Source organism: Pipistrellus kuhlii, unplaced genomic scaffold (genome assembly GCF_014108245.1).
Source record: "Pipistrellus kuhlii isolate mPipKuh1 unplaced genomic scaffold, mPipKuh1.p scaffold_m20_p_7, whole genome shotgun sequence".
NCBI classification, from domain to species: Eukaryota; Metazoa; Chordata; class Mammalia; order Chiroptera; family Vespertilionidae; genus Pipistrellus; species Pipistrellus kuhlii.
The window spans coordinates 9,770,048-9,793,677 of record NW_023425573.1 but is presented as its reverse complement, the minus strand read 5'-3'; the positions used below and the strand labels follow the sequence as shown (position 1 = coordinate 9,793,677).

At 41.1% G+C, this 23,630-nt stretch overlaps 1 protein-coding gene across 34 annotated transcripts in view; it reads left to right on the top strand.

Annotated features, from left to right (window-relative positions):
* The first annotated feature begins 570 nt into the window (after positions 1-570).
* Positions 571-23,630, top strand: part of ABI2 (abl interactor 2) — a 56,840-nt gene continuing 33,780 nt past the window's right edge. For 6 of the 34 annotated variants that reach the window (XM_045575228.1, XM_045575227.1, XM_036422038.2 and 3 more), the window contains exons 1-3: positions 579-927; positions 17,532-17,699; positions 23,018-23,194. In XM_045575228.1, coding sequence (XP_045431184.1) covers positions 811-927; positions 17,532-17,699; positions 23,018-23,194 — 462 coding nt within the window. In that variant the 5' untranslated portion in view covers positions 579-810. Of the gene's footprint in view, positions 928-17,531; positions 17,700-23,017; positions 23,195-23,630 lie in introns of all 34 variants that reach the window. The other 28 variants (XM_045575237.1, XM_045575236.1, XM_036422047.2 and 25 more) reach the window with 12 other exon arrangements.

Sequence of the window (23,630 nt, the reverse complement as noted above, 5' to 3'; positions counted from 1 at the left end):
AATAAATGTTCTTTTATGGCTCTAAAAATTTCCCCTATTTAGATTCAAATACTGAGGCTGCTGACCCCAGGCCTGGTCTGACCCCACTAGAGTAACACCTGGTGCCCTTCTCAGGGCCCCCCAGCAAATGGAGGACGGGACGTGGAGAAGCAGAGAAATGCCAGGATGAGCTGCCAGGGGAAGCGGGTCCGAGGGCAGCACAAAAGGCTGAGGTCCGGGGGACGGGCGGACAGAGGCGAAGAAGGCGGGAGTGCGGGACATCCGGGGTTAGGAGACGGGGATGTGGAGATGCATCCCAAGGAGGACGGAGGAGGTCCGCGATGAGGAGGAAAACGCAGTCCGGCGGCCCTTACAGCCCACGGGAGCTTTGCGGGCGGACGTCTCCCAGGCCACAGGCCGCGGCTGCGGGGCCCACAAAGGCCGCCAGGGCACCCCCCGAGCGGGCGCCCAAGGGTTAACGGCGCTCCGCTCCCGCCAGCATCCCGGCTCCCGCTCGGCCGTCGCTAGGAGACGCCGGAAGTGGGGGCGGGGCGAGCTGGGAAGGCCTGGCGCGGCGCGGGGAGGAGCGCGCGTGCGCGCGCCCGGCCGGCAGTCGCCCGGGTGACGGTCGGCGGAGTCCGTGGGCTCGCGCCCCGCCCCCGGCCCGCCGCCCCCTCCCCGCGGCTCCGCCGGTGTCCTCGCTCCTCCCGAGCTGCCGCCCCGGCCGCCGCTCCCGCTCCCCGGCTCCCCGGCGTGCGCTCCCCGACCGCCGCCAGCGGCCGCCGCCGCCTCCGCGGTCCGCACGGGGAGGAGGAGGAGGAGGATGTGAAGATGGCGGAGCTGCAGATGCTGCTGGAGGAGGAAATCCCGGGGGGCCGCCGGGCCCTCTTCGACAGCTACACGAACCTGGAGCGGGTGGCCGACTACTGCGAGAACAACTACATCCAGGTGCGGGCGCGGGGCGGGCGCGGGGCGGGCGGGGGCCCCGGGGCGGGGGGCGCGGGGCCGGGGCCGGGGCCGGGCCGGGCGGGGCGGCGGCCCGCGGAGCCGCGGCGGGGTGGGGGAGGGCGACGCCGGGGCCGGGCGGGTGGGGGCCCTCCGGCTGGGGGAAAGGGTCGCTTGGAATCGCGTTGAAAAGCCAGGAGTCCGGGGCGTGCGGCGGCCCCGCCTCCCGCGCTCGGCCCTCGCCGCCCCCGCGCGGTGCCCGGCGGCGCGGTGGGTGCGGGCGGCGGAGGGCGGGCTGTGGCCTCCGCTCCGTGACAGGGTCCTGCTTCCCTGGGTGTTAGGGGTGTCGGGGGTTGACGGGTCACCCCCAAGTTCTGGAGGAATTTTTAAAAGGAGCGATGCTGTTGCCAAGTGAAGGGCCTCCGTTTCGTATGGATGGGAATGCCTGGAGAGACTGTGTGTGTGTATGTATATGTATGACTGTGCATGTGTGTGTGCATGCATGTGTATGCATGTGAGTGTGTGTGTGTGTGTGTGTGTGTGCTGGTGGTCTAGCTGCTCCCCGCCCCGTGCACGCAGAGGAGCGGCGGTCTTGCTGGAAGTTCCTGCCGCTCCCTCCCCGCGGAGCAGCGAGGCTGAGGATGGCCTCCCGCCCCCTCCCGCCGGCGCAGGGGCTGGTTTTCCTGTGGGAGAGGCGTGTGACCGCCCCTGGGAGCGCGTTAGGAAACGGTGTTCCTGGTTCAATCCCCCCGTGGTGATCGGTTTGGCAGGGGGACCCATCGGCCGCGCCGGGGACGGGGGCAGGGGGCGGGGGCTGGCGAGGGAGAGGGGGTTCAGCTGCGATTGGGGGAAGGCAGAGATTCTGTGGATTAAAAAAAATCCTTTAAAAAATTGTTTGAAAGAACAGGTTAAAACGCATCGTTTTCCTGATGGCTGCTCCTGAACCACAGGTTTTTACCCCCGTTTTTTTCCGCCCCTTTCCACTTACAATCACGTGGGATCGAGGTGGAAATGGAAGAAGTATATTAAATTGTTCCTGCACGAGGGTCTTTCTTCCCTGCCCGCCTCTCCATTTCTCCAGGCGTCCTTTTTAACACCAGATACTGGGAAGCATTCTCTAGGCTTTTTAAATTTTTGAAGAAGGTGTTAAAATGTATAGGTTCATAAATCTTGTAAGGACCACGTGGTGGTGAATCAAGGACGGCCTTGTGAGATTTTACCTGCTGTGCACCGAACTCTGTATTATCTTGTGGGCAGTATTCTTATTGCAGAAAACCAGGCTCAATTGTTTTATTCAATCTGAGGCAGTGGAAAGTATGGCCAGTGCTCTGCCCCAAGCACCTTTCCTGGGTCAGAGATTCATACAAAGAATACAGCTGGCCCTGTTGGCAGGGTGCTTTTCCGATACCGAGTGGGTGGGAGGGATTCAGAGGTTCAGTTGCTCAGTTTCCCATTAAATGTGGTCAGGCGTGCTCTGTGGCCTGGCCCGTGTCACGGGTTGATAGACATCTGTGTCTGCAGGATTTCACGGTGCAGGTAGCTGCTCTGTGGGCTGATGAATACTGTATGCGGTGTCGGCTTATCCTCTCCATGGACTTCAGGTGGGAAGAGGATTGGAAGAAGCTGTGCTGTCAGGGAATTCACATCCCCAGGAGAGGCTGCTGGAAAGAGTTAAAAGTCAGAGAGAAATTGAGGGCGGGCACCTGCTTGTGTTGTGCTTAATTATCAGTGAGTAAAGAGAAGACACAGGCTTTGTGTCTCTTTGGAAGGTAATTTTTATTGTAATCTCAAGGGATAGTTCCTCTGAGGTGCGGTTGTTACATAAAGGGGAAAGTACCTGGATGAACAAAGCCGAGAGGTGAGAGAGGTCAGTGATGGTTGTCTTTTTATACCTACACACCCTGTCTCAGCATTGGGACTCAAAATTTAGTGTTGGCATTTTGAAATTCAAAGTCTAAATATTGATTAATAGAAATGGATTTGGATTTTAAAATATTTGTTCAATTTAGCATCTAAAAAAGATTTGACGTTTTTACCTTAGATTGTTATCTGTCGTAGGGTGCAGTGGGTGTATTATTGGTGTCCCTTCCAGGTGACAGCTCTCACATGAACTGTTTGTGGTAAAGTTGATGACTAGGACATGATGATGGTGATTTGTGCTGACCTGGCCGCACATTTGGCCGGCTCTCCTTGCAATCCAAAGAATTGACCGGCAGGGGTTTTGATGCTGCCTCTGACCCTGCAGTGGATGAAAGTTAATTGGTAGGATCAGTGACCGAGTGGTTGATTTAGCCTTATTATAGCATCAGGCCCTAACCACCAGTTTAAGTTAAGTAACCGACACTGATTTCATTTTGTGGAAATGTAATTTTTGCTTGTAAAGCAGAAAAAGGGCAGATCTGTTGATCATATGTAACAAAAGGTAAGGTTTTTCTGCTCAGTGTTCCCAACACATTGCGGGCGGATCACGAGCATTCTCGTGTTTTCATATTACACAGTGTTTTACATAAATGTTAAAGGCACACCTTAAAATTAAAGACCCGTTGCATTTTAAAGTTATTACATGTTCTTACAAGCCAATATCTTTTTAAAGGATGATATTTTATAAAATGTTTTTTGTACTCGTTCAGTAGAAATTTATCTGGCCACTGGGTAAAGCTAGCAATAAAACTACAGGTGCACAATGTGTTAAGTAGCTGGTTTTATGTTAAGGGGTATCCAAACTTTAAAAAAATAAGAATGTTCTAAATGTGGATTATATTGTGTGAAATTGACAAAGGAGGGAAACGATTGTTCAGTCTTTCTGAAAACCATTGTACTCTTTAAATTGTTTCTGTGTTATAAAAATATCCTTCAGCTATATTATCAGTATTTGACAGATATTGTCTGTATGAACACACAACATCGACAGGAAAAGCAGAGCAGGATTGTAAGTAGTAGTTGTCCATGTTACTAATGTGGTAAATGGAAACTTAAAAATTATCTGTAGTAAAATTTTAGATTTTTGTTTTATTCAATCTGTAGAAAATTTTTTTCTAAAATGCGATGATAGAAAGTTATGACTACAATTTTTTGATATTTACCTGATTATAAAAAAGAACTTAGTAATCGTTAAATATCTTTTTTTTTTTTTTTGAGATACATGTAAGACCAATGTTTCTTCATTTATTAATGTAAACATCTATGCCTGATCCAGGAACTGTCCAGAAATTTAAAAAATCACACATTTTTTTATTGGTATCTACAACTTTACAAATAGAAGAATTTCGTTTTTTAATTTATTGTTTTTTAGAGAGAAACATTAATTCAAACATCCATTTGTTGTTCCACTTACTTAGGCATTCCTTGGCTGATCCTATGCCCTGTCTGGGGATCAAATCTACAACCTTGCAAATTTGGATGACACTGACCAACTGAGTACCCACTAGGGCGAAGAATTTTATATTTTCTTTAGTATTTTGGTAGATGAAATAAATTTACAGTTGTTACTTCCCTTAATTAAGTCTGAAAAACCATCTTGCTTGTTTTTACATTTTTTCCTATTTTTAGATAAAAGAAAGTTATTGATTTTTGTGAGTGATAATTCACATACATAGTAAAATTCCATTGCTCACTATTTGGATATGGAGCAAAATTATCCAATAACATGGATTTGTTCAGAACAGAAATTACCATAATATTTTATCTGAATTATTTCTCTCTTGAATACCAGGAGAACGATCATTAAGGGCTTCCTTTTTCTTTTTATTACCAAAGATATTCCAGAATTCATTAAAAATTGCATTGAAATGTTTATAAGGAGATAATAGAGTCATGGCTTATTCCCAGCTAGTTCTATAAAAATGTAATCACTGAAATTATATTAAGATTTAAAATTCTTATTTAATAGCTATAGAATACATATGCATTGTTGAAAGATTATTAGAAAATACAAAGAAACAAAGTTGTCTAATAATTTTGATTATATATCTGGTATTTATACTTTCAAACCTTTTTGATATATATGTACAACATACAGTACATATATTTTTTTATTTTTTTTTAGAGAGAGAGAGAGAGAGAGAGAGGCGGGAGATCAGACATTGATTTGTTTCACTTACTTATGCTTTCATTGGTTGGTTTTTGGATGTGCCCTGCCTGGGAATTGAACCCTCAAACTTGGTGCATCAGGATGATGCTCTAACTGAGCTACTGGCCAGGGCTAAAAATCTAAATCAAATCATGTCTTCTGTTCAAAAACACTCCGACTTCATACTGCCTACAGGCTGCAAGTGATCTAGGTTCTACTTCTTTCCTCTCCCGTACTCATTCTTGCTGCAGCCACGTTAGCCTTTCTTTCTTGAACATATACCAGGCATACTCTGCCTCGGGATCTTGTTGCTTGGCATTGACTGTGCCTTCTGCCAGAAGTACTCATTCCCAGGTAGTAGTTGTAGGACTGGATCTTTTATCCCCCTCAGGCTTTTCCTCAAATGTCACCGTCTCGATGACCCCTTTTTGATCTACGTAAAATAATAACATACTCCTGCCCTTTGTTCACTCTCCTCTTTGCTTGTACTTTTATTTAACATGACAGTTATTTCTGTGCCTATCTCCTTCCCTGGGTATAGGAGCTCCATGAGGGCAGGGAGTTTTTGTCTCTTCATTGCTAGCACCTGGAACAGTGCCTGGGACAGAACAGGCATTCAGTAAATATTTGTTAAATGAATAAATTAGGTACATTTTAGTAAGCAGTAGAAAATGTCTATTTGAAAACCATGAAGCAGTTTTCCAAGTTTGAAGAGTTTGTGGATTTATGTACAGGTAAATGAAGTAGTTCACTGCTTTTCATCAGTTTAGTATATTTACTGTAGATGCTACTGACAGTTGACACAGGGCAGATCCCTTACTTTCACTTAGTCAGGGTGTCGTCAATTGCCTTAGGTGATCTACAGCTTCTGAGGAAATGAGCAAGGGAGATTTCTTTTTTTAAAAATCGGATAGAGCTCCTCCGGGCATGGTCTTCAGGCATTCACAGTGGTCCAGCATTGACATATCGTCCCCCGCTTTCCTGCAGCACAGCCTTTAACAAAACCAGGCTGTCCTGCGGCCCTGGCGAGGAGAATTGTTTACCTTTACACCAGGAAGGCTGGGCGGCACCAGCATCTGCAGGGCCTGGGCCAGGCTGAATTCGAGGAATTCCTGCTGGGAGACCTGAAGCTCTAATGCGGTTGTCTGAAATGGAAAAGCGTCTCAGCAGGCCTGTGGTGGCTCCACCGGGCTAAATGTGTCTGTGACAGCATCCAGCGGCTTCCGCATTGAGGGGCAGAGAATTGTGGAAAGTATGGGAGGCACAAGCACAGAGTCAGAAAGCTAAATTTATAAAAAATGAGGCGCTTTTGAGTAAAAACAAAATCCAGTGTACTCAAGCTAACCTTTGACTCTGCTAAACTAAAATTCTGTTCAAATAGGAAGTGTTCTTTTCCCCCCATGTTTCCTGTGTTTTGTTGAGTAAAACGATTGAATTTATGACAGCATTTAAAAGTTTTTATTATATATATTTTGCTTGCTCAAATATTTTTTGAATATTTGTCTATGCTGGGAAATAAGTGATAAGTAATTAACTCATGGGTTTGACAATCTAGTTGTGTTACCATTTGATTGCTGTGAAGAACATCTTTTATAAATTCTGAATTAGTGGAGTCTGAACTAAATGTAACATGGGACTATTTTTTCTTTTGTCATTTTTGCTGACCATTGTTTCACTTTGTCTATTTACCCACTGACAACTTTGAATACAAGTAAGGAGATGCATTGCTAGGAACTTCCAGAATCTACAAAACAAGATCAAATAGGGAAGCCAACAAGGACGCCAGACTTTTGCAATATTTAGTGCCACAAGACTTTAGTGGAAGATAGATCTTGAATAATTCTCTTTTCCCTTAAAAGATTTTATTCTAAACACTAATGGCCTGGTGCACGGATTCGGGCACGTTGAAAGGAAATTAATTAGAAGGCGGCCGGTGGGGTGGGACTGGGTGAGATGGCTGGACGCACCCTGGGGCCAGCTCCCACCGGCCGCACCTGGGCGGTGCGGGGTCTCGAAGGGCGTCCGCGGAGTGAGTGGCCCCTCCGGCAGGTGGCGCCCTCGGCCTGGCCTGCGGGGATGGGCGAAAGCAGCTCTCCAGCACCCCCGAGGGGTCCCGGAGTGGAGAGGGCACTCTGCACAGTGCTGTCATACAGGGGTGGAGCACAAATGCGAGTGTGCAGTAACCAGATTTGGGGCCCACCGTGCCCAGCAACAACATAACCCACGGCCAAAGGAGGAATCGGGGTGTGTCACTGCAGCTCGTGGTGGTCAGCGCTGGCACAGCTCGGGCCGGGCTGTGTCGGTCGCAGGCACCGCTGCGCTATGTGCGTGTGAGTTTGTGCCCACCGGAGGCTTTCCCCCGGGGGTGCCACGGTGGGGGGATGAGCCTCTCTTGTCCCGGGCAGACCGGGCAGGTGAGTGGGTGGGTGAAGGAATGGGTGGGTGACTGGAGAAAGCTGCGGCGGCTTCCCTGCGGTGTGAGGGCCTCTCCGGCTGAGCGCTCGGAGGATCCCTGCCTTCCCTCCCGGGTGCGCGGCGCCTGTGTCTGCGGTGGGTCCCGCATCGTGCCAGGTCCGGTGCCTGACCGTGATGCCCACTCTGTCCTTGCGCCCAGGCCCGCCCTTCATGGTGGGTCCACACCCTCTCAGTTTGTGTGCGTGACCCTTGGGGGTCACCGCCGGTGCACCCTCCCACATTCCCCACCCCACGTTGGTGTCTGCCGAGCGCACCTGAGAACGCCCCCCCCCCCTCAGTGGGGGGGTGGGTGGCGTGGGGAGCAGAGTGCTCTCGGGCGCGGTGGGATGGGGTGCGGGGAAGCGGGGATGTTCGTTGGGTGCGAGCACCGCACCGGGAGAGAAAAAGGGGACTCGGGCGCCGGTTGGGGGACGCAGCCTCACTTCCCCGGCCTGGCGCCAAGGGTAGGGAAGGGAGCCTCAAATGGCCTTATTTTGTTAGATTTCTGAATTTAATATTTTCGCATATTTTTCCCTTTTATTATTTTTATTAGCATCAGTTGGATGCTGAATTTTCTTCCAGGCCATAGGCTTTGTTCGTTGTTTCTTCCGGGATGTCTTTCTCCCTGTGCAGCCTGCTCTTATTTAGGAACAAGCTGCTCCTTTCCAGTTAAGTATCAAACCAGTGAGGCAGGGAGAGCTCACGTGTGTTTTCATCCGCCCGTGGCTCTGGGAGGCCCGAGCCGCATCTGGGAACTTGGTTCATCTGATGTGTTCAGTGACCAGAGACTCTACCTCTAACCCTAAGTTCAACGTTATTCTCTGCATTTTTAAGAACGTGCAGCAAACGTTCAGCACTTTAAAAAAATCTTCATTGTTGAAAGTATTACATGTCCCCTTTTTCTCCCACTGCCCCTTATAGTCCCCCTCCCCCACCGTACAGTCTGTATCCATGGGCCATGCATATATGCATGTGAGTTCTTTACTGATCTCTTCCCATCCCCCCATCCACCCACCCACCTGCCCCCTCCTTCCCTCTGAGATGCCACTGGGTCAGCACTCTTGAACCCGCCCACCCTGTGCCCAGCCCGCTGTTCAGGCCTGGGCACACCAACCACCTTCTCTATTGTAACACCCATGGCACAGACTGCTTCTGTGAAATGGCACCCTCAGACACTTGGTGCTTTGTGGATATGCATTCCTTTAATGGTCTGGGCCAGTGGTTGGCAAACCTTGGCTCTCGAGCCACATGCTCTTTGGCCCCTTGAGTGTGGCTCTTCCACAAAATACCACGGCCTGGGTGAGTCTGTTTTGAAGAAGTGGCGTTAGAAGAAGCTTAAGTTTAAGAAATGTGGCTCTCGAAAGAAATTTCAATCGTTGTCCTGTTGGTATTTGGCTCTGTGGACTAATGAGTTTGCCGACCACTGGTCTAGGCAGTTTCACGAATGTTCTTAAAGTGACACAAGGGTTTGAACCTCTGGATTTGCATGATTTTATGAGGTTTTCTGTGTCAGGTGAATAGCATGGACCGTTTTCAGAGGTCACTCATGCTGTGTATGGGAAGAGCAGATTTTTGTTAATCTGTAAATGAAGTCAAGAATTTAGAGGTATTTCTAATTTCCTGTGTCTTGAAATGCCAAATGTTATTATTGATTTATACTTTTCCAGATGTGCTTAAGCTTTGTTTAGAAAGAATTTTACCTGGGAGCATAAAGTTACTATCTTGTATTTATAAGTAAAGGCTGTAGTGAATATTATTCATAGAAAGGGAACTTAATCTTCAATGATAATTTAAAAGAACCCCAACTGTGCCAGTCATTGCTTTTAAGTGGTAAAGGTATATTCCAATGAAAACTAAATAACAATACAATTTTTTAAATAAGGGGTTGATTGTAATGAAAGTTTGCTCGTAATTTAACTGTATGGACTTTCAAATAAGATTTCTGAATATTGAGCTTCTTCCCAACTACTTAAATCCGAGAAATTTAGTGTTTCTGACATGAACAAACCAGAGGAGTCTGCCAAATGCTATTTTTGTATTTGGCATCTTTTTCAGGTTTGTGCTAATAAAAAAGAATACTGTGTTGTATCTTTGAGGAAAATATTTCAGTTTGGGGAAATAAGCCACTTAGTAAGCTTCTCTTTGACCTGGTGTGTATAATATCATGCTGCTGGTAAGATGAACACATCGATTGAAGGAAAGTGAGGAATTGAGAAATAGTTATCTGCTATATTTCAGGTTTATCCATTATTGGAGTTGTTATAAATACAGCATATTTGTTATTTTTTAATTCCTGAAGTCTTTGACTCTCCTATCTCCTTTTTATTTTCTTAGGTTAAGTTAATTTTTTTTGTAAACTTGTGCTCTTTTTATTGTCATCCCATTTTTCTGTTGTTTTTTTTATTTGTTTTATTTTTAAATGATTTTAAAAAAATATATTTTATTGATTTTTTACAGAGAGGAAGGGAGAGAGAGATAGAGAGCTAGAAACACCGATGAGAGAGAAACATCGACCAGCTGCCTCTTGCACACTCCCTACCAGGGATGTGCCCGCAACCAATGTACATGCCCTTGACCGGAATCGAACCTGGGACCTTTCAGTCCGCAGACCGACGCTCTACCACTGAGCCAAACCGACTTCGGCATGTTTTATTTTTATTTTTAAAATTATGTTTTATTGCTTTCATAGAGGAAGGGAGAAGGATGGAGGGATAGAAACATCAGTGACTAGAGAGAATCCTTGATCGGCTGCCCCACCCCGGGTGTTTGAGCTCACAACCTGGGCATGTGCCCTGACCTGGAGTCGAACCCTGACCTCCTGGTTCAAGGGTCGACGCTCAACCGCTGAGCCACACCTGTGGGGCCTCTTACCGCTTTTAGTTAACGTCTTGCCTTTGAGGGAAGGGATACTGACGTGTAAAGCAGGAAGAGACGAGCGAGTTTACTCCTTGGGGACAGCAGGTATACAGTAGTAAACCTCTGGCAGGAAGGAGGGCATGTGGTATGAAGTGACATTCCTGTATATTTTCATCTTCTACTCTTGCAGTATTAGATTATAAAATTGACCCTTACTTAGTGCCCTTGGTTTTGCTACCCACTTCATATGGTACACTGAATGAAAAAATTTTTTAGTCATTTTATTATTTACTGAACCTGAATTTGCATTAGTTTTGTGTAGTTTTTCTTAGGTAATATTTTATTTCTCTTGAGTATGAAGAGGAGTTTTGTTCTTTAAGTCCAAGGTGTACTTCATGTGCTTTTGTTGTTCATTTGCTTGGAGGCATTGCATGTCTCAGAGAACAATGAGGCATCACATAGAATGCAAAAACGTGATGGGTTGGTTCATGGCCAAACCATAGAAGTGAGTTGAGTGGAAAGCTTTTTTTTAATATAAATATCATGAGATCTGAACTTGAGTTCTGCAGTTTTGCATCTAGTAATTCATTTGTTATTTTTTGCTCTTTTCATCTGAAAATGGGATGGATGATATGCTGCTGACTCTGATTTTATTCCAGTTCATAGATCAAAGTTGCACTGGTTTCAACTAATACTCTGTTGTGTGAGCTTTGGTGGCTTGGGGAATTAAAAGGAAGTCGGTGAACTCTGACTCCTGTTCTCAAGATGCTTCTAGGCCTATGGAAAGAGTGTCAGTATGCAGATAACCATAACTTTTCCTAATGGCATAATGAGATTATTTTCCAAGGAAAAAGTGCAGTGGGAAGTGGGAGGCCAACTCAGCAGGCATTTGTTGACCTCCACCATGTGCTAGCTTTCTGTCAGTTGAGAGAACAGACATAAAAACAGTAGTTCCTATTTTGGAGAGTTGGGAATAGAAATTATCTATGGATTGTGGTGATACTTTAAAAGTACTCTAGATCTGTTCTTAAACTCTGTCTAAAGCCAGACAGTTGTGTCAGAACATTCACATATAGGAGTTAATTTTTTTTTGCAATGTTTTCAGAATGTGCAACTTGGATGCTTTCTAGATATTTAAAATTTGGTCATTAGCCATGTGATAATATATAAGATGAAGAGAAATGATTTGAAAGAGAAAAGGTTTAGCATTTGTATCTTTAAAAAATATATATTTTATTGATTTCAGAGAGAAAGGGGGCGAAGAGAGATAGAAACATCAATGATGAGAGAGAGAATCATTAATTGGCTGCCTCCTGTACGCCCCCTAGTGGGAATCAAGCCCCCAACCCGAGCACATGCCCTTGACCAGAATCAAACCTGGGACCCTTCAGTCGGCAGGCCGATGCCCTATACACAGAGCCAAACCAGCCAGGGCAGCATTTGCATCTTAAGTAAAAATAAATGTAATTAAGGTTCAGTATAGTACTTTCAAGTGTATTCATTCCTGGTAACAGTCTCCACATTAAACATGAAAAATTCTTTAAAACTCAATCATTATTTTAATTGGTATGAAGCACTCAGGAGGTAATTAGCTTAAAAAGAATGGTTAAAAATGCATAATTTATATGCAAACCTTTTATATGAATAAGTGACTGAAATATATTTTTTACATGCTTAATTATGTGTTGACAGGATAATTAAAAGTTGGGTGTTAATAGGTTCGTGAGCAAAATTTAATTATGATGAAATCTTAAGTTATGGAGATTTTTTTCTCAATTTTTAAAACTCACAGCAGCCAAAGCCGGTTTGGCTCAGTGGTAGAACGTCGGTCTGCGGACTGAAAGGTCCCGGGTTCGATTCAGGTCAAGGGCATGTGCATTGGTTGCAGGCACATCCCCGGTAGGGGGTGTGCAAGAGCAGCTGGTAGATGTTTCTCTCTCATTGACGTTTCTAGCTCTCTATCTCTCTCCCTTCCTCTCTGTAAAAAAAAAAATCAATAAAATATATTAAAAAAAATAAAACTCACAGCAATTTAATATCACCCATCTAGATGAAGTAAGGGATTTCTTTTAGTTTCAATTAAAATTAAAGGACTTCTTGTTTTCTGAACCATTTGGAAATAAATTGCTGATGTCCCATCACTGCTAAACACTTCGTTTTTTCCCTAGAAATAAGGATCTTTTCCTATTTAATCACAAAATAGCCAGCAAACATAGGAAGTAATACTGATATATTGTTTACTATTAAATCCTCATATCCCCACTCAGATTTTACTAACTTTCCTAATAATGTACTTGATTAAAAAAGAATCCAGTTCAGAAAGACATTGTATTTAGTTGTTACGACTCTTGGTTCTCCTCTAGTCTGTAATAGTTCCTTATTTCCTTATCTTTCTTTGGTTTTCTTGATCGTAACACTTTTAAGGATTTCAGAGTATTTTTTAAATAGTATCCTTAAATGTTTGATCTTTCCACATGACTAAATTCAAGTTAATGTATTTTTGGTAGGAATATCAGAAATGATGCTGCGTTATTTTTCTCCTTCCTATCAAGTTCTGATTTCATTTTGTCCCATTACTGATGAGTCAGTTTGTTCGGTTACTGGTGATACTCATTTTGAACACTTGATTACAATTGTGTGTGACAAGTTTTTCCACTGGTGAAGTTATTCTTGAAATATTTCTTGTTGTAATTAATAAGTACCTGTTGGGAAGGTACCGATACTATGCATATATCTTATTCCTTATTAAACTTGCAGCTCATTTTATTCATTGGGTCACAGTCCATTTTATCAGTGTGATAGGAAGAGTGCAGATGATAGCTCGTATTATTGAGAGGCAGCTGGAATTTAGGGAACCTGAATCTTTTGCTTTGATAAGCATGCCTGCCCTTTGTTCCAGAGGGAGATGCTCTTTCCGTCCCCTAAGACTATTTTCTGTACAGACATCTTTGACAGTTGGAAAAAGCAACACAATGTCAGGGAATGCAGCACACCATGGGGAACTGTCTCTCAGTATTAGTTGCTTTTCTGCCTGGAGGAGGCGAGTATCTTACACGTTGCCATCTTCTCCAATCTGGATTGTCTGCGTTGCTGACATTTTAGTCTGCAGCACAGCTGTCATCTCAGAAGTTTCCTTTGTAGTCAGTCTTGGACTTCCGTTGGATGGGCCTGCCTCTTTAAAGTGGATCCTGTTTTCTGTTTCCCATGCTTCCTTCTTCCTTAGCTTTTTGTTTTGATGATGCACATCCTCTAGTGCTTCCTGGAGAAAAATAACTTGGAAAGTTTTAAAAAATTGACATTTTATGTGCTGAAAATCTTATTCAACTTTCACTGGATTAATAGTTTGACTAGAAAGATATAGCATTATAGGTTGGAAATAATTTTTTTTCATATTGTGGAAGTATTCTTCAAATGTCTTCATTTTCTACTAGCCTTTGTTATTGGTTTTGAGAGGTCAAGTGCCATTTTGCTTCCCGATTCTTTGTATAGGAAAGAATCCGTTATGTCTGGAAGCTTGTCGAAGCTTTTGTTCTTATGATGTTCCTTACGATGGGTCTTCTTTTGGTAACTGTACTGATCATGTGATGAGCACGCTTAGTGGACATTTATATTCATTAGCTCTGCAAAATTAATTTGTTTCTGCTCTTTTCTCTTTCTTGTATTTTGATTGTCAGATTTGGACCTTTTGAATTGCGCTTCTATTTGTGTGGTTTTGTTTCCATTTAAAATGTCTCTTTATTGTTATTTTAATGGAGTGTGTGTGTGTGTGTGTGTTGGGGGGGGGGTGGGCATTAACCTAAGCATAAATGTGATTGATCTTCCATGTTTTATAATGTATTTTAAAATGCAATTATTAAAAAAATTAATCTTATTTGTCAGGTAGTAGGATAGCACTAGAAAGATTGCAAGTGTTTTTAAAAATACATATTGGGTCGGCAAATAAGTAATTGCGGATTTTTTAAAGAAAATCAAAGACAATTTTTTCATGGAACTAAATAACTTTATTCTGTAATGTATTGCCCATTTTGATCAATGACCTTTTGCCATCTTTCAGGCAGCATCATAATCCCACGTTCAAAAAACTTCTGGTTTTTATTAGCAAAAAACTGAATCAGGTACGATTTGACATCATCATCATTATTGAAATTTTTACCATTCAAGGAGTTTTGTAAAGATCGAAACAAAAAGTAATCAGATGGTGCAAGGTCAGGACTATATGGTGGATGTGGCAAAACATCCCAACCAAGCTCCATTAATTTTTGCCGAGTGACCAAAGATGTGTGTGGCCTTGCATTGTCATGATGGAATACAACACCTTTTCGATTTGTCAATTTGGGCCGCTTTTCTTCAACTGCATTGTTTAATTTCGTTAGTTGTTCAATGTAGACATCAGAATTGATCGTTCGGTTGGGTGGTAAGAGTTCAAAGTAGACAATTTCTTTGTAATCCCACCAAACTGATAACAAAACCTTCTTTTGATGAATATCAGCTTTTGATGTTGTTTGAGTTGGTTCACCTGGCCTTCTCCACGATCTTTTCCGCTTGATATTGTTGTAAACAACCCATTTTTCATCGCCAGTTATCAGTCGTTTTAAAAATGGATCATTTTCATTACGTTTCTTTAGCAAATCGCAGCTGCTAATGCGTTGCGTTAACTGTGATTCTTTCAGTTCGTGAGGAACCCATGTATCGAGTTTTTGAACATAGCCAAGTTGTTTTAAGTGATTTTCAATGCATGTATGTGATACATGAAGCTTCTCTGCAATCTCACGTGTTGTACTGTGACAGTCCGAATTGATTATTGCTTTGATTAGGGCGTCATCAACTTCAACTGGACGACCAGAGCGTTTTTCATCTTTGAGTGAAAAATCACCAGAACGAAATTTGGCAAACCAATTTTGACACTGCCGTTCTTTTAAGGCTTCGTCACCATAAACAGCACATAACTTTTTATGAGCTTGCGATGCGTTTTTCCCTTTGCAGAAATAAAAAAGCAAAATATGACGAAAATGTTCCTTTTGATTTTCCATTTTTCAGCGAACGCCAAACGAAAACTACAAAACAGATCAAAAAACTTTTTTTACTGATTAACAGCTGAATAGCCAACTATCAAATAACAAAATGTGTTTTACATTTGTACTACGTCTGCCAACCTAAAAATTCAACTGAAGCCATATATGTATGAAACCCGCAATTACGTAGTTGCCGACCCAATATATCTATGTATTTTAAAAATACATTTTTATTGATTTCAGGGAGGAACTTAGAGGGAGAGAGAAACATTAATGGTGACAGAGAGTCACTGATCAGTTCCTACATGCCCCATATTGGGGATAGAGGCCTCAACCCTGGCTCCAGGTTCATAGGTCAACGCTCACCCACTGAGCCACGCTGGCCAGACAGATTGCAAGAGTTTTTATGCTTACATTCTGCCTGTTTTTTTTTTTTTTTTGTTTGTTTTTTCTTCAAGGAGGGTGAGACATCTGGAATACTTTTTAAAATTCTCCCCCAAGGATATGTTTTTATTGATTTTATATATATATATATATATATATATATATATATATATATATATATATAATCAAATTTTATATATATAAATAAATGTGAGAGGGAAATATCAATTGCACCCTGACCAGGGAATGAACCTGTAACCTTTTGGTATATAGGACGATGCTCCAACCAATTGAACTATCTGGCCAGGGTCATCTGGAGTGTTAAGAGATAAATGAGGCCCTAGCCAGTTTGGTCAGTGGTTAGAGCAGCATCTTGCCTGGGCAGGTACCACAGTTGATCCCGGGCCCAGGGGCCCATGTGGGAGGCAACCAATCAATATGTCTCTCTCACATCACTGTTTCTCTTTCTCCCTCCCTTTCTAAAAACTGGTGGAAAAGACATTCTCAGATGAGTTAAAAAAAGGCACATGAGTAAAGGTGAGCTTGTCTGCCTTTAAAAAGCAAGTTTCTTGTCAGATTTACCAAATATACTCATTTTTTCCTAATCTAAAGTAGGTACTATTATAAAACTTGTGATTTGTCACAGTTCAGTCTAAAATGACCTACTTTCACGTGATCCTATATAATAAACAGCTTATATGCTGATTAGATCGAACAGCCAAACGACCTTCTGGACATCCTCCCAGTCAACCTTCTGGATGAAGCCGGGGCTGCAAGGTCCGGCCGGGGCTGCGAGGGGCCCTGAGGGCCGGCCGGGGCTGTGAGGGGCCCTGAGGGCCGGCCGGGGCTGCGAGGGTCCCTGAGGGCCGGCCGGGGCTGCGAGGGGCTACTGGGGCTGCGCGGGCTGAGCCCCTTGCACGAATTTTGTGTGTTGGGCCTCTACTGTTCCAAATAAGAATCATGGTATTTTATAGCTGACACTTACATCTAATCGGGTATTTTCATTGTAATGTGTAGCAACTGAGTCCTTGAGTTTATATGTGACTTACTGACAGCCAGATAAGAGAGCAGAGTTAGATAAGAACCCAGGTGCTCTCTCTTTTCTAGTCTCATTTTCTACAAGCTCCACTTTGGCTTTAGCTATAGGTTTTCCCAAAATAGTCAGCCACAGTCTCAGCAAATAACTATATTCTGAATCTCAAACAGATTAGTCTATGATCACTTGTCTTATTTCTTTTTTAAAAGAAATATATTTTATTGATTTTTCACAGAGAGGAAGAGAGAGTAAGAAACATTAACCAGCTGCCTCCTGCACACCTCCCACGGGATGTGCCCACAACCAAGGTACATGCCCTTGACTTTCCGGAATCGAACCTGGGACCCTTCAGACCGCAGGCCGATGCTCTATCCACTGAGCCAAACCTGCTAGGGCCACTTGTCTTATTTTAAAATGCAATTATTTAAAAAAAGTTTAATCTTATTTGTCAGGTAGTAGGATAGCACTAGAAAGATTGCAAGCGTTTTTAGAAATTCCCCTTCTGATTTTCCTCTGACAGTTAGGTGTGGAGGTGAATATCAGGTTTCCAGTTAGCCCACACATAGCTTGTCTAGGTGGATGACAGAGCAGCTGGACTGTTTTAAGGTGCCGTGTTATTGAGAACTGACGCCAGTATACATTAAACTACTGAAAGGATTTGCATCTAGGATAACTAGTTTTCAGAACATTATTAGCTAATATGTATAGGTTCAGCAACAGAATTGTTTTGATGAGTGTCCTTGTTGATTCGATTGATAGAGGGTATCTTTGATTAATGATTGTTTTTCTTTCCTAGTCAGCAGATAAGCAGCGAGCCCTAGAAGAAACCAAAGCCTACACCACCCAGTCCTTAGCGAGTGTTGCCTATCTGATAAATACCTTGGCCAACAATGTCCTGCAGATGCTGGATATCCAGGCATCCCAGCTACGGAGGATGGAATCGTCAATCAATCATATTTCACAAGTGAGACCATACTGCTTTCTATATTGTTATGAGGAACACTTAATAAACACAGGCAATCTGTGATGTTGGCAGTCTTTATTATGTGAGTTAACTCACATGTATGACTTGGAAAATACAGACTCAGTATTCAAACTCAGTATTTTTTTATTTTATTTTATTTTTTTAAATCTTCACCTGAGGACATGCTTTTATTGATTTTAGAGAAAGAGAAAGGGGGAGAGGGAGAGAGAAATAGAAACATCAATGTGAGAATGAAACATTGTTTGGCTGCCTCCCACGCGAGGTTCCCCTAACCTCTGCTGCGGGTGGAACCTGCAGTTTGGGTGTGTAGCCGGAACCCACACCTTTCCGGGTAAGGGACAGCTTTCTAACCACTGAGCCACACCTCCTTTTTGTGGGGGGATTTTCTACTCTGTGATTTTGTTAGGGAAGTAAATTTTAATGGTCCATTAAAACTCAGTTGTCATGTTAACAGCCTTCAAGTGAAACTTTGTTTATTCTGTCTTTTACCAAATCACACATTTTACTTTTGAAAAATATAAATGTGATAGCTGCTTGTTGGGTTTTTGTTTAACAGGATGGTACATTACCTTAACAGAAAGAGTAATCTAAGTCACCTTATAAAATTATCTTTATATAGAACTTTAAAAAATTAGAGGGATATCTTAGTTAATATTATTTAACCTTAAATCTGAATTTTCCACTATACATATTTCTTTACATCCTATATAAACTTGTGTAGACATAAAATAATTTATTGTGTGTTGTACTTCTGTGTCTCTTAAACTAAAATCAAATAAAATCCATCAACAACAAGAATTTTGGTGGCTTTAATGAATGAGAGATAACATTCTGAAAAATCCTAGTGGAAATGTCAATGACATCTAAGAGAGATGTTTTTATTGATTTTAGAGAGAGGAAGGGTGAAGGATGGAGAGATAGAAACATCAATGAGAGAGAAACATCGATTGGTTCCCTCTAGTACATACCCAGTGGGGATCGAGCCTGCAATCTGGGCATGTGCCCTGACTGGGAATCAAACCCGTGACCTCTTGGTTCATGGGTCGATGCTCAAACACTGAGCCACATCGTCTGGGCAGTCAGTGGCATTTTAAATTACTAAGTATATGATTAAATGATTTTCTATAGGAGAAGGGATGTTGATTAATAATCTGATAATAGAATTTCTAAGTTATACTTGAGAGACTTAAAGTTTTGGCATGTTTGCAGTCTTAACAAAGGACCCAAAAAAAGAAAGTAGGAAGAAAGTGCAAATGCAGAAGATAAATATATTAGAGTTTCTAAAAAAGAGGGAGAACTTTTTATAGTTTGTAGGAGCAGGAGAGATTGTGCAGATAGATGGTGATATTAAGCAAATGAGGGTAAAATATAATAAGCTATTTTCTGATTAGAATTCTGTAGTTCTTTGGTAGAAAGAGTAGCAACCTTAAAGAGGAAGATAAATAAGTACTTGAGGTTGTAATTACGAATATTAAGTCATTCAATGAGAACATTTTCTTTTTTAAGAATCACATAAATTTATATTTAATTTATGTAGTCTAATCAATACTATCTTAAAGTTTTTCTAATGGAATAAGTAAAACATAGATGAGATGAATGGATAGAGATGAGAGGGTCAGAAGTAATAGGGGCCTCGGCCAGAGCTGTCAGGCATATGTTGGAACTGTCCTCATATGTTGAACTGAGTGTGTGCAGGGCAGTCCTGAAGGAGTGTGGGATCTGCAGTTGCATAGCAGCTGTTACATTTAAAAAGAGTATGTTGGATGGAGGTTTGAGTAGGAAAAGTGGTCAGATGAAGATGAAGGCTTTATCTGTGAAATAAGAATACATTTTAAAAAATTGTATATTTTTAAGCATTTTTCTTAAGGATTAAAATTTTTTTCAATTGCCCTAGGTTTGGCTCAGTGGATAGAGCGTCGGCCTGTGAACTGAAGGGTCCCAGGTTCGATTCTGGTTAAGGGCACATGCCTGGGTTGTGGGCTTGATCCCCATTGGGGGACTTGCAGGAGGCAGCCAATCCATGATTCTCTCTCATCATGGATGTTTCTATCTCTCTCCCTCTTCCTTCCTCTCTGAAAACCAATAAAAATATTTTTTAAAATTTTCCAATTATGTTTAATGTACAGGTAGAGTTCTTTGGTTTATCATTGATTGGTTGATTAATTGACTGATTTTAGAGAAGAAGGAAGGGAGGGGGAGAGAGACAGACAGACTTATCAATTTATTGTTCAGCTGTTCCACTTATTTAGACATTCATTGGTTGAATTCTTGTATGTGCTCTAATGGGGAATCGAACCCACAACTTTAGTGTATGGGGTCAATGCTCTAACCAACTGAACTACTTGGCCAGGACTAGAGTTCTTTCTTTTAAAGGTTAATTGAACATCAAAACTATTTGAAGCTCTTTAGACTAACAGATTATTCTACAGTTTAAGAGAAAATGTTTTCTATTTACAAAGCAAATTCTCAGTAAATATTCAAGGATTGATAAACTTTTTCTATAAAGAGCCAGGTATTTTAGGCTTTTTGGGCCACATATGATCTGTCTCATATTGTTCTTTGTGTATATTTGTTTTTAAACAACTATTTAAAATGTAAAAACCATTCTTAGCTTGTGGGCCATACAAAGCAGGCTGGGCCAGATTTGGCATATAGGCTGTAGGTTGTAAATCCTTACTCTAAAGTACTCCCCCCAAAAATGTTTGGTATTTAAAAATTATTATCATGCTTTATTAAAAATATTATGTTTTTAGAGGGAACCAGATGTTCTTAAGATATCTTGAGACCAGATTTTTCTTTTGCAATTTGGGCAAAAATACTGGATTTGGAGAATTTGGAAAGCCAATTGAAGAGGCAAAGAAGTGGAGCTGCAGGCAGGTCAGAGAGAGATCACGTGTTTGGAATGGTGGTGGTGTCAAGAGTTAGGTGAGGGCTGTCTGGTAGATTGGCTCAGGACCAGCGATATCATATATCTATTTGATATTATATATCAAAAAGAGCTGTTTGATTTCTTTCCTCATCAATATCTTTTTTCTCTCTCCTGGGTAAGAACCTTATCATTTTCCAGTCTCCTAGTGCTCTAGCTCTTTTCTCATTTTAGTGGAAATGAACACTGAGTAGGGTTGGGAGGAGGGAAGATAGGGGATCTAGGTTTCACCTTGGTTCTTTGGCTGACTTGTGTGACATTTGGTTTCTTTGAACTGGACTTTTCTTACATGTAAAATGATAGGACTGATTAGATTATTTCTGAGCCATCTTCCATCTTGAATTCTTTATTCCACTGAGATTCCCAGAATGATACTTGATTTGTAGTTGCTTTTTTCTCTTTTTATTCTGTTGGTTCTGCTATTTGTCTCAGTCTGTGCCCCAAGTCACTCTGAATTTCAACCTAAGGATTAGAATTCCATTGGCTCTATCAACTATGTATCAGGAAGAAATACTTTAAAAAAATGACGAAGTAATAACCCATTCTCTAAATGTCAAACATTTTAAAATGCAAGACAGAGTTATGAATATTTAGTATTAAACACCTTATTTTTTACTGAGTGGACAATATAGTATTGAATAGTGTACTATGTATACCACACTCTCCATATCCATAAGGAACTACAGGCATATCTTATTTTATTGCTTTTTTTTTTTTTTGTAAATCCAGAATCAAGGAAGTCTGTGGGTGCCATTTTTCCAACAGGCTTAGGAGATGATTAGTATTTTTTTCAACAATAAGGTATTTTTTAACGAAGGCATATAATTGTTTGTAGACATAATGCTGTTGCACATTTAGCAGACTGCAGTATAGCGTAAACATAACTTTTATATGCACTGGGAAACCAAACATTCACGTGCCTCATTTTATTGGCGATTCTCGCTTTCGGTGGTGGTCTGGAGCCGTCCCTGCGATCTTTCTGAGGTATGTCTGTAGTAGGATAGGTTCTTGTGGTGGTATACCTTAGGTATTTTAAGGATGATAAAATTTTAAGAAATTCCATCTTGTTCTTGCTGTTATCTCAAATCTTTGGAAGCATATTTTTAAAAGCGAACTGAAATTTTAATCTTCAAACTGAGATCAGGATTTAAATTAACATTAAATATTTTCAAGAAAATATAATTATCAGAACAAACATTTAATTTTATTGAATACTTGTACAAGTATATAACTGCTTTTAAGTGAGTGTAGCATTATGTATAAGAATGAATGCTATTTACTGTGTACATTTCTGGTAAGTTTATAAGAAAGGTTTATAGAACATTATTCAAACTAAAATTCTTATAAATTAAAATTCTTTAAGCCATTCCTGTCTTTTCTCTCAACTCCTAAAAACAGCTTGTACTGTCTGCTTTAGTTCCTTGTGACTTAAAAAATCACGAGAAATCAAAAGGCAATGTAAATGAAAAGGTAGTGTTTTTCCAAGCCTCCCAAGAGCTAAAAATTAATTGGGCCCAGTGTTCAAGTAGTTAGTAGAAAGCAAGTAAAGGAGATAGAAAATAATGGTATAAAATAATAGAACTCTTTAGTACCTGAAGAGTTAGGTACTAACAGAGAGTGGGAAATCTAAACCCTAAGAACTCACCATGTTAGATAATATTTTCTTTAAAAAATTCTCTGATTAAAAAATTCCCAAATTAAAGAAATCCCACTAAAGTAGGAAAGTAGGACTTATACAGTTCCTAATTAATTTGATATTGTAGTTTAAGTCATTTTTATAAAAAATGAATAACTGAAATTACCCAGTTCAGTTTGTTGGTAACTAATTTGTTTTATGAAAAGTGAATAATTTATTTGTAATTGGAATAATTAAAGGCTTAATTGAAATGTTAACTTACTAATGAAGAAACAGACATTTTAAGGAGGGAAAAGGGTTGACAAACTTTTTTTGTAAAGGCCCAGCTAATATCTCACACTTTGCAGGCCATCAGGTCTCTGTTAGAAATGGTCACCTATGCCATTGTAGTGTGAAAATACTTAAGCAAATAGAATGGCTGGATTCCAATAACATTTTACATATGGAAACTGAAATTTGAATTTCACATAGTTTTCATACATCACATTTTTTCAACCATTAAAAGTGTAAACACCATTCTTAGTAGATGGTGGGTGGTATTTGGTCTGTTAATCATGGTCTGTCAAACCTTGCTTTAGCCTAAAACTGGAGAAAGTCAGTATTGGTGCAAAGTGGAGCAAATTTAACAGTTGTGGTTAAAAATATGAATAATGATGTTAAATTTCTAAACATTTATATTTGATTTTTCTGGGTATTAGAGCTATACATTTTTTTGGTTGTACTTATATTTTGCAGACTGTTGATATTCATAAAGAGAAAGTTGCAAGAAGAGAAATTGGTATTTTGACTACCAATAAAAACACTTCAAGGACACATAAGATTATTGCTCCAGCCAATCTTGAAAGACCAGTTCGTTATATTAGAAAACCTATCGATTATACAATTCTAGATGATATTGGACATGGAGTAAAGGTAAGTATAATTTTTGTCAAGATTTTTAAAACAGTAGTCCATGATGGACTTAACTCTAGAAAATTAAGGTTTTATCTTTCCTTTTCTAGGGAACCAAAACTTAGCCCAGTTGTGTTTCTGAAGAGTCCTTACTGCTATAAACTATTTTAACTTCCTTGCTTCTTTTTAGTGCTATGTTCGCAAGTTTTAAATAATTATCTTCGAATGAATTGCATTTGCTTAATCAGTTAATGATAATACCTCATGTATATGATAAATAAATGTGGTGTAATCTAACCTTTTAATGATTTAATATGACTGATTAAAATCATTCATTATGTTATTAAGTATCTTTAAATTTTTCCCTTAAAAATTTATCAGCAAACTTTGGGCATTAGTTTTCATAAAGAACCTAAACAAACAAAAATGCACTTAGATTTTTCTAAAATAATTTTAT